The 18,777-nt window shown below is 32.7% G+C and overlaps 1 protein-coding gene and 1 long non-coding RNA gene across 6 annotated transcripts in view; one reads left to right on the forward strand and one right to left on the reverse strand.

Annotated features, from left to right (window-relative positions):
- LOC140689971 (uncharacterized) overlaps window positions 1–18,777 on the reverse strand; it is a 45,633-nt gene that overhangs the window by 17,104 nt on the left and 9,752 nt on the right. The window lies entirely within an intron of this gene.
- The window catches only part of LOC102532653 (cadherin-10), a 104,706-nt gene continuing 88,475 nt past the window's right edge, over window positions 2,547–18,777 (forward strand). For all 3 annotated transcript variants that reach the window (XM_072951277.1, XM_015235438.3, XM_072951266.1), the window contains exon 1: window positions 2,547–2,777. In XM_072951277.1, the coding sequence (XP_072807378.1) occupies window positions 2,547–2,777 (231 nt within the window). The remainder of the gene's footprint in view (window positions 2,778–18,777) is intronic.

Below are 18,777 nucleotides of genomic sequence, written 5' to 3' on the forward strand. Positions count from 1 at the left end.
TTTTGTAAAAACTTTCCTTGCTAATACCAATAAATGATTTTAACAATTAAAAAATACATTTAACTGTAGACTCTTCAGGAAATTTACCATTAAACTATGGGAATTAGAACGAATGAAGAAGAAAAATCATTCCAAGCATGTGTGAAGATCCAATTATTTACTAATAACTTTTACCAATACGATCTCCACCTACTCCTTCACCAAAATATTAGTGCTTAAGCTCCTAAAATTATAGATAAGGTTATAATTGTATTGAAAATGATCACTAATATAGCATATAATTGCTGGCAAATATTTTTAAATTGAAAAAAATAGAGATGAAATGAGAATGGCTGTTGCTACATTAAGTTTTAAAACATTTATAGAAGAGAGCAGAAACCCTCAGTTATGCAGACTCTCTCCTAACCTTTAGGAACAGTGTAAGTTTCTGGAGAATGTCCTGATACATTTCAAAAGGCAAATATCATTTTGATAAGTGTTCCTTTTACATAGAATCCAATCAATTTGAGTTTCTGTAAAATCATCCATGCTTTGTGATGTAAAACCATTTTATGCACCAGATAATTTCTATATTCCAAGTATAGCGTTACCTGACAGATTTTAATACAGGCTACATCTGTCATGTTGAATGCTTCATGTGCCTTGGAGAACTCCACTGTCATTTAATACCCTCTAGGGAGGTACTGCTCACCATTAATCTTATTTCTAAAGCATTTTTGCATTAACCTTTAAATCATCCTAATAATAAAACAAACAAAAAGGTAAACAGACTGCTTAGAAATCCTTACGAATGAAAGCATAAATCTATGTGCTGGAGTACTTAGCATGCGTTGTCACATTACAGAAGTAAAGTTCAGTCCTTTTGGTCCCCCAACCACTTTTTATAATAAACATTTTATCATATCCTGAAATAAAATTCATACCTAACAAAAAACAAACAAAAACTATAGAAAAATTTTAAATAAAAATATCCTAGCAGTAATACAAATAAAAAACAAAAGTTATGATTTTAGAATATTATTATTTGGGTGTAACTATATAGAGGAGGTAATGGTACTCAGATGTTTGAGTCAATTTACAGTTCATTGATTCATTCCTTCAAACTGGTTAATGAGCATCTACTCTGTGCAGGATTCTGTTCTAGTCACTGTGAAAACTAGCAAAAAAAGCAAAATTACCTTCTTTCATGGTATTATAGGGAGGAGAGTAAAGATGTACTCAATAAGTAAATAAAACGTATGTAGTATATTGGGATATACAAAATTATTAGGGGAGATTTCAAGAAAGAACTGAAGGAAGCGGGGGACCTACCCACGTGGATATCTATAGGGAAAAGCATTCCGGGTGGAGGGAAGAAGTAGAAAGGTCCTGGTTAAAAGGAGACACATATGAAGTGTGTTGCAGACTGAAGCAAGAAGTACACTTTGGCTGGAAAGAAGTCAATTTTGAGGAGCACCCTGGGGGATTTAATTTCAACATGAGAGAGGACCAGCAGTCGTGAAATTGACAACAGCATTGTAGGTCTTTGTGAGATGTTGGGTTTTAATCAAAGTGAGATGAGAAGCCATCAGAGTGTTTTAGGGAGAGAAGTGACATGATCTGATTTGAATTTTAGCGGGATTATCTGGCACATGTTGCTGAGAAAAAGTAATAGCAGGTAGTTGGGGGTCTGGGCGTCATGGAGTCCTAGACAGCGGCAAGGGGCTGATTAGAAGTGGACACACTGTGCAATTGTATCAAAGGTGTAGTTGACAACGTGATTAAATCCTTCTGCACAATAGTGTAAGTTACATCATAGGCTGATTTACTATAGTAGTGAGTTTTTTCTACTCTAGGAACCTCCACAGACCAACCTAAAAGGGATGAAGGGAGAGGTCTTCGGCCAAAGACACTCAGATTTTTTGGTCTCGTTTTTGGCTTAACTTTTTACCTTTGAACAGGATTAAATTTGAAGAAACTGTGCTGCTGTTTAAAAACCATTTAAATATCATTGAATTGCATGACAAATGCATGTTTCCTGTAGTTTATTAAAATTACCATTTTGTTTTCAAAATTTATGTTAAATTAATCTGAAGAAGTTGACATGCAAAATTAACTACGTCTGCGCTTTGTATAGAGGTCATAATTCTTGAAAACCAGTAAAGTGCCAAGACAAAAAAAAAAGAAAAGCTTAATATGACCTTTCTTTAGAATTTGAAAGAAATTATTTATAATTATTTTTCTTAAATTGTAGACATGTTACTAGACAAGTAATGTTTCTAAAACTAAGTTATTTTATGTAAAAGAGGGAAAGTAAATATTTTGGTTTCTTTTATTAATTAATCTTCAAGTTTACAGTGACTTTAATCTTTAACTTTAAAGTTACAGGTAACATTCGTAATGTTGTTAACTGACTTTTTTTATTTGTTTGTTTGTTTGAAGCTTTTGGAAACATGTCCAAAACATTGATGAAATGTTGGAAACCAGTTGAAACACAGTAAAATTCAACCCAATAAAATAGGACTGCTTTTTCTTCATCCACGCTGGGAATTGTCAAGAAGTGAACTATGACAATATATCAATTTTTGCTACTGTTTCTACTCTGGGTATGCCTGCCACATTTCTGTTCTCCAGAGATAATGTTCAGAAGGACTCCTGTGCCCCAGAAAAGAATTTTAGGTGCACGCATACCTAGAAGTGATGGCAAAATTCTGCATCGTCAAAAACGTGGTTGGATGTGGAATCAGTTTTTCTTACTGGAGGAATATACAGGATCTGATTATCAATACGTAGGCAAGGTAAGTCTGTATTGAAATGGCTAATATTTACATTGTTTTTTTGTACATCTCAGTAAAGAAAATTTGAAGCTTGTCAACACTGCCATTCTTTCAAATTTGACTCTCTAAATATACCTAAAGCAAGTTTTGCTTATGGAATACAAATTATAATTTGAAAAACTGTGTAATGTATATAACATGATAAATGTAAGAATTCATTGACTAGAATTAATTCTGCCTACTACCTCATGGGTTAAAGAGGTACTAAAAATTGCAGTTTCAGAATCTGTAGTTAGAAATCAATGATGGTGAGAAAATTATATGTCAATTTAGTCATTTAAAGTGATAATGCATGCATATAATACACACACATATATGTATATTTGGCATTGCTGTCGACTTTTGTGAGGAAGGAAAGATATATTTAAAAATTGTTTAATATTCTATAGAATGAGAAAGCAAATGTCATTAAAAATATGACCTAAGGCCAAACTAATGCTTATTTATAGGAAAACTTATTCCAGATATGAATGTTACTTATTTTTCTGGGTACATTTATATAAAGGAAAAATATACGGGAAGACAAGCAGGTAGGAGTTGTTTCCTTATTGCAATACGACGATATGAGGAGATTGCACGCTGTTGAGTTGTAAAAGTTAGTGAGGAAGTTGAGTTGTCATTGGGAGTGGAAGGAGAAATGTGACATAAGAGTAAGGATGACTACTTTTATACACTAGATTTTATTAATTTCCAGTTCTCTTTCTTGGCACTATCTGAATCTAATCAAAATTAGGTAATGTCTTAAGAAAATTCATTTAAATAGTCAGTGTCATTATTTTTACAGATAGGTTATGAAAATATGTCAAAGAAAAAAGAAAAGTTAAGCATACTCACCAAAGGGAAGCAGGTGTTCATTTATCAATGTTAACACTATAAAATTATGATAGATCCACTATTGCATTGGTGACTTTGACATCAACCTAAACTTTAATAGCTTCACTCACAAAATTAAAATTCTGCTTGAAGTTTTTGTCTTCTAAAAAGAACTGTTTTTGAAAAAATATATGTTCATTGATTTAAAAAAAACACTTTGATATATTTTTTCATGTTCCAATTATTTCAGTCCTTTTAAATGTCTGGCACTATGAGAAAGATGACATTAAAGGTTAAATGTCATATTGACTAGAAGGAGAAGAAAAAGAAACAGCAACCTAAACAACTTTACCAGAAGGTGCACGGTAGTGGACTTATTACAGGTGTCATCTGACTGAAAGCCTGAAGTCAGACGTTAAGGGAGATTTTATGGTTGCTGCAAGAGCCAACTTTCAGCTTCTGAAACCAACCACATGAAATATATAACAGAAATCTGGACCATAGAAATATAAATAATTTCCTTGAGTTCTTCTTGGACATAGTGATTATTTGTTAACTTGCATACATTTTCCTTCATCTAGTCCTTAATGAGGATTAAATTAATGTTAATAAATTGAATTATCATTACATTATGAACTCTTTTGATAGAGTCAAGCTACTTCTTATGGACTTTCTTCTCTCCCCAAAGAATATCAATAACTTGAAACCAAGAACATAACTTTGTATCTCTATTTCTAGCTCTTATAGTAGATTTTAAAATTCAGTGGATTAAATGAAGCTGAGTTGTATTGAATTGAATTCTCAGAGTCATCTGATACCTCTTGGCTCCTTGGTAGGGAAAAATAATAATAAATATCACTATGGAATATTAAAGCTGGTAAATACTTAAGATATATGCATTTTTTATATATAACATTTATTTTATTTTTCCTCACTCTGCTCTATGAAAGCAAACAAGAAAATTCTTTAATAAGGAAGGGCATAAAGAATTTATGGAATATGTTCACCAGTTTCTTTCTGTAAGTATGTCCTGAACTACCAGATCAACAGAAATATATTAGATGCTGTAGCTCTGAGTTTACTTCTGGCATACAGAGCATCTATTTTTTAGCTTATATTTAAAGGTCATTTTGTATTTCTATCATTTCTTCATGTCAAGACCTGTGAAATAGCTATCTTTAACTTTCCCTTGTTTATTGTACAGTATGTGTATTATTGGCTTATTATTAACTATTTATATTGCATTAATTATTTATGTAATTAAAGATCTTATTTTAGATGTAAACATGTAGATTAGCATATGCAAAAAAGGCAATAGGCAATATAGAATATTTTTATAAACGTATATCATGATGCATCTAATTTAGGGCTAATATGTATTTTCTTTATGAAATCTAAAAAATTTAAAATTCCCTAGATATTCTTTCCAACATGACTTATACTGAATTTATTACATATTCATCCTTTCTTTCAGATACCTTACTCCCAGTTTTTACTTTCTTTAAAGTAGGCATGTGATACTGATGCTAAGTGACTCAGTGTCTCTAGGTTAGCTTAGATGCAGGAGTAACACATGTCCCAATTACTAGACATATGGGAAGACAGTGATAGACACTCCACTGTTGACGAAAATGCACTGGAAGCTCAGAATCAGGGCTGGTGGCTGAGGACCAGACTAGAAAGCACATACTTGAAGAGGGAGAACATTTTTAAATACCAGATAATTAGCCAACTAAACCCTACAAAGAATGAATGTCATATAATTTCTCAGGTAAAAACCCATTACTGCTTAAAGGGATATGGCAAAGGGAAGAAAACCCTGATTTCTCATTGTGTTAAAGCAGAGGAAAGCTTAGGAAAAGCATAAAACTGCCGGTCAGAAGACCTAGGATGGAACCCTGTTTCCGCCACTATTTTTCTCTCAGTGGTTAAATCAATTAACTTCTCCTGGCCTTCATTTTCTCATCTATAGTATTGATCTTGTCAATGGTTTTATATATTTACACATAGATACATATTTATATGTTTAATGTACATTATATATTTAAATTTTATTTATTTTAATATGATTACCTTATAAATGTGACATATATGAACACTTAAAAACCCACTTTAAAAAAAAGAACAAGAAATAAAGAGAGAGAGAAAAAGAGAAAGAAAGTCAGTGGCTGAATTGCCACTGCCATGACTATTATTAAGAAACCAGCTAAGCAGTGATGCACTCAAAGCATTTCTTTGTTCAGCTCCCAATGAACAAAAAACACTTTCCTCTAAATTATTCAACTAAATATATTCCAAACCAAAGTATATTTGGTGTAAATTCTTTTTTTCTTTTCAGTGAGATAATCACACTGAAGTATCCTATGCAGGATAATGCCTGCTACCTTTTCTTTACCTTCCAAAGCAAGGGATTTAAAACCTGAACTTCAAGTATGTACTTTTGTCCTATGTTGCTTTCGAATCTCAGCCTTCTATAAACATTTTAAAATTTCCCAGGGTAATATTTGAGAAACACTGTGATTGTAAACTATTTTTGTTAGTTTAATGTCTTTTTACATGTAGCTTATCACAAGTTCTCATTGCCTGATTCAGTCACCCTAGATAATTTCTGGAATTCCAAATATTCAAACAAATAATGACATTAAACTAGATAGTCTTGAATTCACTTTTAGCTGTGACAAGCATATAGTTCTGAGTGAATTACTAATTTTATTTACTGTACAAACTTTGCTCTTTATATAATAATTATTCTCAAGTGGAGAAAAACATGTTAACAATAGATTTTTAATCAAAACCAGAGATTGAGAAAAATTCCAAAACATCAAAAAATTAATAACATAGTTGGTCAATGATAAACCTGATCAGCATAGTAAAATAATTAACCATTTGAAGTAAAAACATATTAGTAATTTTTAGAAAGTAATCAGGGCAACTGTGTCTATCTTCTTGATATAATGAAAACATAGTGTCCACAGTTATGAAAGAGATTCTTGGGGCCACCAGGCCATTTAGACCTAGTGGTACCTCACTGATACCATTCTTCTCTAAATGCAGAATACATTTGTCACATATGTTCTTAAATTGGTGTTTGTAAATCTTGTTGAGTTCTCAGTTGTCTAGCATTCTTGAAAAACCGAAACCATGTTTAATTGTTTCTTAATTTTATATCCCTTTTCCTGAAGAAATGATGGCTTCAAAGAGCTAGAGCAATAATGCTGCACTCTATTTTAGGAGAGTAAAAAGACCACAGGTATTTACTGTTCTTCTGTCCTCAGATGATAACCTAGTTCACTTTCTACCAAGAGATACATGGTTCCCTGTAGTCTGCCATGGCTTTGTCTTCCCATAGTTTATAACCCAGTATAAACATCCTCCTTTCTGAGTAGCCAATGGAAACTTTCTCCCCGGAACCAACTGCTTTTATTTGCACAAGCATCTTTCTAGTCACTTGAATTTTCAGCATTTCAGTTCACTTTTAAGTATTTCAATTTCTTCCTCTAACCTGTCCCACACTGAAAATGATGGAAGCCATGCATTTTGCTAGTTCATCTCAACTCTGTACCTTTAGTACTGCCTTATTTACCCACATGTCCCCTCAATGGGCATGATGAGTTCAAAATTCCCTACATCAGTATTTCTAACTGGGGAGTTATTTTGTCATTCAGGGGAAGTTCATCCATGTTTGGAGACATTTTTGGTTTTCACAACTGATTAGGGGAGATGCTACTGGCATCTAGTTGTCAAAGGCCAGGGATGCTGCTAAAATCCTACCATGCATAGGACAGACCCCCAGTCCTAAATGTCAATAGTGTTGAGACTGAGAAATCCTGTCCTCAACCTCCTTAGTTTGCCAGAGCCTTTTACATTTTCCTTAACAGCTCAGTCCTTACTTTACTGCTTTCTGGGTTCTTGCTTCTGAATATGCTCTCAACTATAATCATGTTTCTTTTCTTTGGAATTGCTGTCAGAATTTGCTTTTCCTAACTTGAATTTCTTTCAAAACCTGCTCTCCTATTCATATTCTGTCTAATCCTTAAAGCATATATTTGACTCCAGTCTCTTGATCATTCTTTTCTGTAGACTTGTGGGCTCCACACACCCACCATAAGTGAATTATTTATTCATCCTTTGAACAAATATCTAGAAGACCTTCTACCACTCAGGTACTATGCTGGTGTTAAGCATAGTGGTGAAAATATAATTTCTCTACTCACAAAGTGTCTACCTTTAAGAGAAGGAGAAAGTAATAAATAAGGATAACAGGAAGTTATGAGGCTCTTTTTGTATTATATACAACAGAGGCCCCCAAAGTCAAGAACAAAACAGTAAGTGTGAAATATTCCCATGTTCGATTTCTGCAGTATTTGTAAGTAAGGTGGAAATGAAATAGTTTTGGGATTTGTGTTACATGGATCTGTGTTATTAAATGTTGGGACTGGAGAGTCAAGGTATATACTTTTATTTTTTATTTATCAGTTTATTTCTTTGGAAGAGGTTTTTGACGTGCAATACTTTATAATGAAGTAAGCATTGGAAAGTTCTAGAAGAGACATCTCCCAGAAACTGAAAAAATGTTATTCATAAGAGAATAATGCAACATTAAACATTAACGAAGTCTGGAAATACCAGTTGTGCCCACTGTATTAGATCGTATGCGTTTTGCCCTTAAAAATTTGGGTACAATCAAGTCAAACCTGGTTGCAGCACGGGAAGGAGTAGTTAGAACCAGGATGGAGAGAAGACGCTGTCTTCTTAGGGGGAAGCAGATCTCAAGTGAGCACGTGGAAGAACTTTATATTATATGAGAGTTCTGAGAGTTGGAAACACTCTCCTGAATATTTTAAAAACTATAATGCTGAGACTAAAAACTCCCAGGTGACTTTTTTTTTTATACAAACATGATAAAGAGAACCTACATAAAACACACACACAGACACATTTAGCTGTTCAATACACATAGACCTGCTTTAGTGGTGCGATGGGAGCAGGCAGGCTCTTGGTATACAATTGTTTTCCATTCGAACCCTATTAATGACAACTATAAAAGCTTTGGGCACAAGACAAATTAATATGTTAGATGATTTTAGTTAGAAAAAGTCCTGGAAGAAAATAAATCAGGATGATTTGATAGACATTGGCAGAAAATCTTTCCTAATGTTTTTAAATTTTTTTTTTTAGTTTGTTTTTGTGGGGAGGTTATTAGGTTTATTTATTTATTTTTAATGGAGGTCCTGGAGATTGAACCTAGGACTTAATGCATGCTAGGCATGCACTCTACCACTGAGCTATACCTTGCCCCTGAGAAAATCCTTTAGATTTAATGATTATAAAGACCTTCCTGATGAGGAGACGTTTGGACTTTTTGGATGAATATAGACATATTTTTCTGATAACAACTACACAAAAAAGGTGAACCTAATTTAGAGTTTATAAAGATTTTTCATACAAATTCTCAAGCAAGAGGTAATAAAAGCGTTTTTATATAGAGTTATGTCCTACCAGAACTCTGATGATATTTTCCAGGGAGACCACCTCTTGGTTATTAACTCTCAAAATGCATACAACATCTATGTCTCTCAATATTTCCATCAGAAGTTATATAGAAAAACATATGCTTACATCCTCAAAGCTCGCTCTAACACTTGAACAAAGCAGTATTTAAGATCCTGAGTTGCAGTCCAGGTACACTTGATGCTTTGAAACCATCTATAGATAGTTTAATAACAGAGGCTTTCAAAAAGAATGTGCATCTAAGATTTTGTAAGCACTCTGGGAAGCCATGCTAATTTCACATTAACCTTTAAATGATCAGGTAACACTGGCTTAAACACTGTATATACTGACATTACAGCATGTTATTCGTATTTAGAGATTTTACTGTGTTTTAGTTACTTTTATAGTAAACTGGTTTTGAATATGGGTTTAATGTGTAAGCATTATATTTATTTCCCATTTAAAATAATGGGAATAGACTCCTTGTTAGCATTTTAAGCAAAATGTCAAATGTTGAATATTTGGAAAAAAAAGATATGGGACCCCCTTATATATAAATAACAGCCACAATTACTCTTTTACTTAAAAGTCCTTACTAGTAGTAGTGATAAGGTATGTTTAATAAACTCTTCTATGAAGTTATTTATATAACATGATATCAAATATCAAGATTATTCATGTATAAATGTGAGAAGATCACTTTACAACCATCCCAAAACCATACACTCACAGCAGTTACACGCATGTACACACTCCATTCCCCTCACTGTACTACAGTGACTTGTGGGCACTCCCCCCTCCCACTCTTCTTTTTTACCCCTTGAATTAGTAACCCAGAGATTCAATGTTTTCATCTTTTCTTTCTCACCACTGTCTTATTTCTGTATATGCCTGTCTTGTATTCACCATTTTATAACCCCCTCATGCAGAAGTTCTTTTATCTCTTTTTCTTGTTGCTTCAGTTTTTCACATAACATCTTTTAAAATCTACCTCCCTAGGTTATGTCCCTTGAATTTATTTTTATTGCAGTATGTTTTTGATAAGAGATAATTATGGATTTATTTTCTAAAAATATTATTTCTTTGGTTTTAGGCCAATGAATTTATAAGGACTAGTAATAGTTGGTAGTAGATGGCAGGACTTTGATCATAATAATAGACTACTAATAATAAAAAGTAACTCAAAAATTTTTCTATGCCAAATAAACTTCTAAAAACTTTATCTCTTATTTAAAAATAATAACACTCAAATAAAAATTTTAAATCTACCATTTAACCCATTATTTTTAAAATATAGAACTTTTAAGAAATATAATCTTAGAATGAAGATTATGTGAAAATTAAGACTGTTGGCAAAAGCTGGGGAGAAATCTCTGTGAATGAAAAATAACTTGATACCTCACATTAATTTGCTCTTCAAAAAGCATCTCGGTATAATTCATCAGTTACAGGTGCGCATGTAATGGCCATGAAGCGTGGGGAATTATTATTATGGTATTATGAATTTCTACCGAAGCCCTCTCATTTTCTTTCTTGGAGACAATATACAATTATATATTCAATTAAATATCATCCCCATTGTTCTGAAGAATAATGTTCCTTTCCAGAAAGAAAATGAAAAAGTGAGCTGTATGCTATTGTGTTTGCAAGGCAGTGACTCATACTTAGAAAACGTTCATATATTCAAATTCTCAGTTGCTTCTTATGAAAGCGTGAATAGAAAAGGAGGGAGCACTTTAATAAATTTTCTCAAGTGAATTCTTAAATATTATAAAGCATAATATAGTTAAACTTCTGTATTCATTTTATTGAAGAATATTATTTAATCTTAAATTTTTATTATCATCATTTTTATTACTGTGTTGGTAACTGGGTGGCTGCATTTCATAGCTCCTGGTAATTGTAATTAAAAGTTAAAATAAAGAACAGCATGGAAGCTTCCAGGTAGATGACTAAGTTTAGAAAAGGGCACAGTAATTTTGTTGGGATATAATATAGAAACCTTTGGTTCTCTCCCAAGTACCTTAATTCTAAGGAGACAATACTTAACAATAGGCAAAGCACTTTATGCAAATATCAGATCCTCTCTTTAGTAAAATTCTTTTACCCACCCCACTTTTAAAACTGTACCTGATACATTTATAGATTACATTAAATATAGAATTTTAAGTGAAGATGTTAAATCTCAGCCCAGGATTAATGTTCTTCTACCAAGTAAGAAATTGAGCTGTGAGAATATGTGCTAATATAGCCATTTTTATAAAGGAACATTTTGCATTTTGGCTGACATTTGGCTTAAATTCTGCCAGTGACCTTCTCTGTTCTGTGTTGTGTCTTCCAAATAGCCCACAAGAACTCCAAGACCACTGAAGTTTTCAGTTTTCCTTGATACCTATGCTGTCACTGTGTACAAACCAGCATCATAAGCTTAGCCCCAAATCTAGTTTGTGTGAGTTTGGTTATCATGAATTCAACAGATCAGAGGGATTGAGCTGTGAATTATGAATGGATCGAGTGCATGAATTTATGATATTTGAGCTTCTGAAGGGAAATAATAAAGAGATAAAGCAAAGATCAAAGACATGAGCTTTGATGATAAGTCAAGTAGCACAGAGTACAAGTAGAGAGCATCCAAGGAGAAATAGAGAAGGGAGGAGAGGGGAAGCGTAGGACTATGATGGAGGCCAACAAGAAACAGACTCCAAAGAATTGATGACTAATCGTGCTGAGTGATGTAAACTCATCAAGGAGAGAGGTGTAGCAATTTGGAGATCAGTGGGGACCAAGGACAGAGCCATTCCAATTATCTGAAGTAAATGGAAGTCAGATAGCTTTGGTTTAGCCTGGAAGGAAGTAACGCATCAGTTTCTCATAGGCATATTATCAGTAAGATAAAACAAGTGAAGAGAGGTAGCTTGAAATGATGAATAGTAATAGGATATTGTGATACGAACAGAAAGAGAGGATGTAAATGGATACAATTTTGTTAAAAATTAGAATTAAAAATATCTCTATTAAACTAACAGCCAGCATCACACACAATCACTAACCAGAAAAGGTATTCTCATTTAAATCATCAACAGGAGCAATACAATTTAAAAAAAAAAAAACACCCTTTTCACCACTAACATTTGACACACTTCTGGAAGCAAAATAACAGTGTAAAAAAAAATCACATCTAGTTTCATGTGAGAATCAAATGAGATATATAATATTTTGAAACATCCTGACATATCCTTGATAATGATACTTCTAAAATTTATTTCATTATTACTTAATAGTCCAACAATCTCATAAGGTAGTTTTTAAAAAAAAAATTATCCCTCATTTACAAGTAAGGAAGATATGTCCTTATTGTCTAAATAAATTGTCTAAGGACACCAATCAAAGTAGAGATGGGATTCTAACTTAAAAAGATAATTCCAGAGTACTGTATACTAACTAATGTTATACCTCACTGCACCATTATTAATAAATAATAATAATAATATCATGTCTGTTACCCCAGCAGAGGCAATCATACTCTTGTTTAAGCAGTACAGTAATGAATATGTTAGCTGACTTCCTTTTCTGAAATGATATCAATATAAAGCTAAAATTGCATAGGTAACAGGGATATTTCTACTACTTCGTAGTGATGTCAAACTTATTTTTGTAGCTGTTACATGCATATTACTTGATTTGTATATGAAATTAATGACACATGCACTTAGTATAAAATTTAAAAGGTAAAGTAGGTTGTATAGTTCAGACTAGGACTCCTGACGGGATACTTAGGCATCCAGAGTTCTCCTAAGACACAACTGCATTTACCAGTTTTCTTTCATTTTGTTTCTGATTTTTGTATATATGCCAAGAGATATTCTAGAATTATTTAAACAAGTATCTGTGATTTGGTTTTTACATAAATGGTGGTGTAATTTAGGCTATGGTATAAAACGTGGTTTGTTTATTTTTACTTAAAAATGTAACTTGAGGACATATTCCATTTCAGGACCTAAAGATATGCTTCATTGTTTAAAAATGTTTAGTAGCTGCATGGCATTCTTTCCAGTGGATATGTCATAATTTGCTTTGTCACTTTCATTTCGAAAGGCATTTAGTTGTTTTTAAAAATTATTTAGTAATTTAATAACATGACATTTTATTTCACATCGTGCTGGTATATCTTTAGGAATATGACTGGAAGGGAAATGCTGGTGCGAAGTCTGGAGAAATTTAAAGTTTTCATAGGTATTACTAAATTGCTCTCCATTGATGTTGTTTGAGTTTGTCCTGCCAAACAGCAAGGAATGAAAGTAACTGTCTCCATAATTCTATCAAATCTCTGTATGATCATCATTTAACATTTTTTAATCCTGTAAATGAAAGCATATTTCTCTTATAAGGGAGAATGCGCGTTTCTTCATGTATTTAAAACATTTTTCATTTCTCTAAGTGTTCATGTCTTTCACCAATTTTTCTATTAATAAGGTAGTCTTTTTTTGATCCATGAGTTTTCCTGCTTAATCGACCTTTAATTCTTTTTTCATTTTCAAATGTAATACACGTTGAAAGTTGAATAAAACACGTGTATACTCTTTAATGAATAAATAAGTCAAGTGGAATGACCTCAACCTGGGTCAAGAAATGGAAAATCGGTAACCCCTAAGGAACTCTCTCTGTGGGTCTAATAGCAATACCACCATTTCTCCTTTCTAGAGGTGACAGTCAGCTTCATTTTGGGTTAATAATGCCTTGCTTTTCTTTATAGTTTGAACATCTATGTAGCCAGTTAGAAATGACATACTAGAGTTCGAAATAGTTCATATATTCTTTTCTGTCTTATTTCGCTCAAGTAGGTTTATGGAATTAAATCATGTTGTGCAGAGGGTCTCTGTATATGCATATGTTTGGATTTAGTTATACATTCTATCAATAACAGATATATGATATTTTCTTTTCCTCTCACTTTGGCTATTACTGTCAATGCTTCCACAAACATTTCTGTACATGCACCCTGATGCACATGTACATTGAATAACTTCCGAGTATATAATTAGGAGTAAAATTGCAGATCTGTAGTGTGTGCCTCACTTTACGTTTTCCAAATATTGCCATTTTACTTTCCTAAGTTTTAACTACTACGAACTCCCACTGGCAGTATAGGAGAGTTCCTTTCATTCTGCGTTGAGACCTAAGTTTGTTATTTCTGGAAATTTTATTTTTTCAAATCTGATGATTTAATTTGCATTTTCCTAAATAATAATGAGCTTTCATTTCTGTGAACAAGGTTTTCAAGTGTTTTATTGATTGTTTCTTTAGGTCATCCACTCTGCTCTTATTGGTTGCTTCATTCCCAAATCCGCAGTAGGTGTGGAGCATGTGTTATTTTTCAAGCACTCTATCTCTAGGGTCCCAGGTCACATCCTTGAATAAAAGACAACACATCCTGGGTCATGAAGCTCACATGTTTAGTAGGAAATTAAAAATAAACATAACAAATAGATCACTCTTATGGTATGTAAAATGATGAAGAGTGCTCTCAGAAAAGAAGAGATAAAGAAAGGTGAGGAATATTGAACGATGGAGCAGAGCAGTGGTGGTGGTCAACACTTCCTCACTTAGAAGTGATATTTGAGCAAAGGATTTCAAGGAAGTGAAAGTGGAATTTTTTTTTTTTTTTGCTTGAAGAAGAAATGGTTACTTCAGACACTCTAAATGAAAAATGGAGTTTTGAGATTATACAAGTTCAGTAAAGAATTCTAAACTAGGACCTCTTAAAAGTCATCAGCATTTAGATGGTATTTAAAGTCATGGGACTGTAAGATATCGAGAAAGTGAGTGTAGTAAGAAAAGTGGAAACAGGGCTGTTTTCAGGGACAAACCCACGTTGAGACATATGTGTTAGGTGGAGGAGGATGTGGGAAGGAGGAAGAAAAGCCAACAGATGCAGCTGAGAATGAATATTCCTTGAGGTGCCAGGAAAACTAAGAGCTGGGGGTGTCTTAGAAGACAGATGAAGAAAATGTTTGGAGAAGAAAGTGTATTAACTGAGTCAAAAGCTGTTGAGGCAAGTATGTAGAGAGTTTCGACTTGACTACTGACTTTAGTTTCATGGAGATTCTAGGTGAACTTGATGTTTATGTGATATGATGGGTCCAGAATTCTTTCTGCAGTGGATTTAATAGGGATGGAGAGAGAGAAATTGGAGCAAGTACACGCAGTCTTGCTGCAGAAAGGAGCAAATGTTTGTAGCACTGTCTGATGAGGAGAGTGGGAGTGGGATCAAGGAAAAAATACATTTTTTTCTTGTCTTTCTGCATTGGTAAAAATGCCAATAGAATATTGAATAGATGACATGAGAGGGAGCCGCTTTATTTTGTTCTTAATTTTTAAAAAATGTTCAACATTTTATCATTAATTGTGAGGTTGTTTTTAAAGATTTTTTTTCAGATGAAAGGATTTCCTTTTAATCCTAGTGTGCTATGTTTTAAAATCATAAATGAATATGAAATATTGTCAAATACATGTATTTATCTATTGAACTGTTTATTTTCCCTTTAATATGTTAATGTAAGAGTTTACCTTAAATGATTTTTCTTATTTGAACTAAACTTGCAAATTTGGAAAAAGTCCACATTGGTAAATGATATATTACCAAATTCCATTTGCTCTTTTTGTTTAAAATTTCTACTTTATAAAATAATTCCTTTTAATGCAAGGTATCACTAAGTAAAATTACTTTTTTTAACTGTTCCTCCTCTACTTAGATATCAAAGTTATGACAGCCACATAAAATGAGATATGAAATATTAGCACTTTTATTACCTTATAAAACTTGTGTGTGCAGTTGAATTATTGATTTCATTAATGTCTGGAATTCTTTAAAAATATCTTCTGATACAACAGTTTTATTATGGGAAAATTTGGGTTATTGACTTCCTTTAATGGTTACAGGGCTACCTTTCCTTCTTGACTCAGTTTTCATAAATTGAATTTTGGCATTTATTACATATTTTTTGAAAGAACCAATAATGCATAAAAGAGTCCCAATGAGATTTTTTAAAAACTATTTTATTTTAGAATCATTTTAGTTTTGCAGAAGAGTTACAAAGAGTTTCTGGTCACCCCATCCCCAGTTTCCCCTATTGTTAACATTTTAAATTATTACAGTACATTTGTTGCAAATTATGAGCTATAGGCATACATTACTATTAACTAAACTCGATAGTTTATTAGGATTTTATTATATCTTCTTTAATGACTATCTCTTCTGGGAAACCCCATGGCATTTAGCCTTCATGTATTTTTAGACTTCTCTGTGCTGTACAAGTTTCTCAAGTTCCTTTTGTTTTGATGACTTTGACATTTTTAATGTTTACTGATCAGGTATTTTGTAGATTGTTTCTCAGTTGGTTTTCCTGATAATTTTCTCTTGGATAGACTGTGGCTCTGGGTTCTGGGGAGGAAGGCTGCAGAGGTGAGGTGCATTTTCAACATCGTATCATACACTGGGCACATGCTCTCAGTGTTACTCATCACTGATGATGTTAACTTGATTTGATACCTGGGTCAGGGCTCCATGTAGCATCACTTTCCATCCCGTACTCTTGGGAAACTAGTCACTCAGCACAGCCAACACTTCAGGAACAGGTGATTATGTTACAACTCCTTTAAGGCTAGAATTTACAAAATTACTTGAAATTCTTCTATATGGGAGATTTGTCTCTTCTCCCCTGTTTAGTAGTTATTTATATTTATGTAGCTACATGGAGATATATGTATTTACTTATATACACATATATATGTCATCTATATATTTATATTGTGTGACAATCTAATACTACTTGGTTTAATTTGTTGCTCAAATTCATTAAGCTTTGACCACTGGGAGCTCTATCAGATTGGCTGTTGTGTTCCTTTGACATACGCACCATTTTGTTTTCTGAGTACCCTTTTATTTTCTGGCACTATAAAATATTTTCTGTTCATCTCCTGTTGGGACAGGTAGTTCGTATCCAACACTAAGACAAGACATCGCTCAAAGAGGACTTTTTTTAAAAATAGAAAAGCAGTGAGGATATTTAACCTTCCAAAGTTTAAATCAAATCAAATAATCCGGGAAGGCATACACAGCTCTGGGTTTAAACAAAAAGAAAAAAAGAAAGAAAGAGTGCAAGAAGAGGTATTTTAAAAGGTAATATAAACAGTTGTGAAAATTAAATACAAAACACATCAGGAATAACTCAGTAATAGAGAAGTTATCCTCACTTTAACTGCTGTTGGAATTACTAGATATCCATATATGGAATTTAAATTCAAATTATACCTGATATAATTGAAAAAAATCTCATCACAAAGAATCCTGTAAATTGTTATTAGAAATGAGAGAAATAAGTATCTTAAAAATAAAGTTACAGAAATAAATAAAAATGTCACTAGCAGATTAATAAGAAACAGGCATGCATGAATGATATCTATAGTTTGATTCAAATTATAGTAATTTCAAACAAATATAAGAAATTGTAAGTTTTTATGGCTTTGATTTGATAACTCAGGTCTGCAAAATTTAGAAATTATTAATTCCAAATAAAAAATAACATTTACAGACATACTGTTTATAAAACTACAAATTTAAACCTATCCAAACTTCTGATAACAGGATAATAGCTAAGCAATTAAGATATCTGAACACAATGTAAAATTTGCATGGGTCTTAAAATAACAAACAGACTATGAAAGTACATGGAAATGTGACTGAGAAAAAACCATTTTTGTTACTGAAAAAAATGTTACATATAGAAAGCATGTACTATTTAAAATTTAGTGACTGTATATGTGTGCTTATTCACAATCATTTATTCAGTCATTCAGTAAAAACTTACATTGCTGGAGCATCATTCATGTGTTAGATGCTGAAGATGTAGCTTGTAGTTCTGGCCTTCCTAAAACTTACATTGTGACAAAAAGCCCAAAACATTGAAAACAATGCAAAATATGCATATAAATATAAATACAAAGTCAAATATTCATTAGGTGAACTTTTAGCCAAACTGTCTTAAATTAACTCCTAGAAATGGAAGCAAGAGTCTGTTCCAAAATTTCAGAGTGAGGGTGCCAGAGGTACGCTGAGGTGAAGCTAACCTCCTTGTCTCAGATCAGTATGAGTGGCTGTCAAACCTCTTTACCTGAAACAGTGTCTTCTTTTACAATTAGTCTTGGTTCGGGTAGAGAGACTTTCCTGGTAAAACTTCAAGGTGATTAACTTCACTGCTTAAATATACGGTGGTATTTAGACTATTTACATTAAGATGATTATGGATATGTTTAGGTTTGACTCTATCATCTTGCTATTTATTTTCTATTTCTGTCACCTGCTTTTGTTGCCCTTTTTTCTCTTTTCCTACTTTATTTGAACTAATTGGATTTTTAATAAGCTTGTATCATTTTTTGTTTTTGCTTATTAGTTGTAACTCTTCATTTTATTTATTTATTTATTTATTTATTTATTTATTTATTTATTTATTTAGAGTAAAAGTAGACTTATTAACTACTTTTTACTAGACTTCACCCTTTACAAGACAAGGGGGTGGGCAGCGGTTAAAGTAAAGAGATACACGCTCCATAGACAGAGTGCGGGCCATCTCAGAAGGCAAGAGACAGCAGTTCATTT

This window comes from Vicugna pacos, chromosome 3 (assembly GCF_048564905.1).
Source record: "Vicugna pacos chromosome 3, VicPac4, whole genome shotgun sequence".
Classification (NCBI taxonomy): Eukaryota; Metazoa; Chordata; class Mammalia; order Artiodactyla; family Camelidae; genus Vicugna; species Vicugna pacos.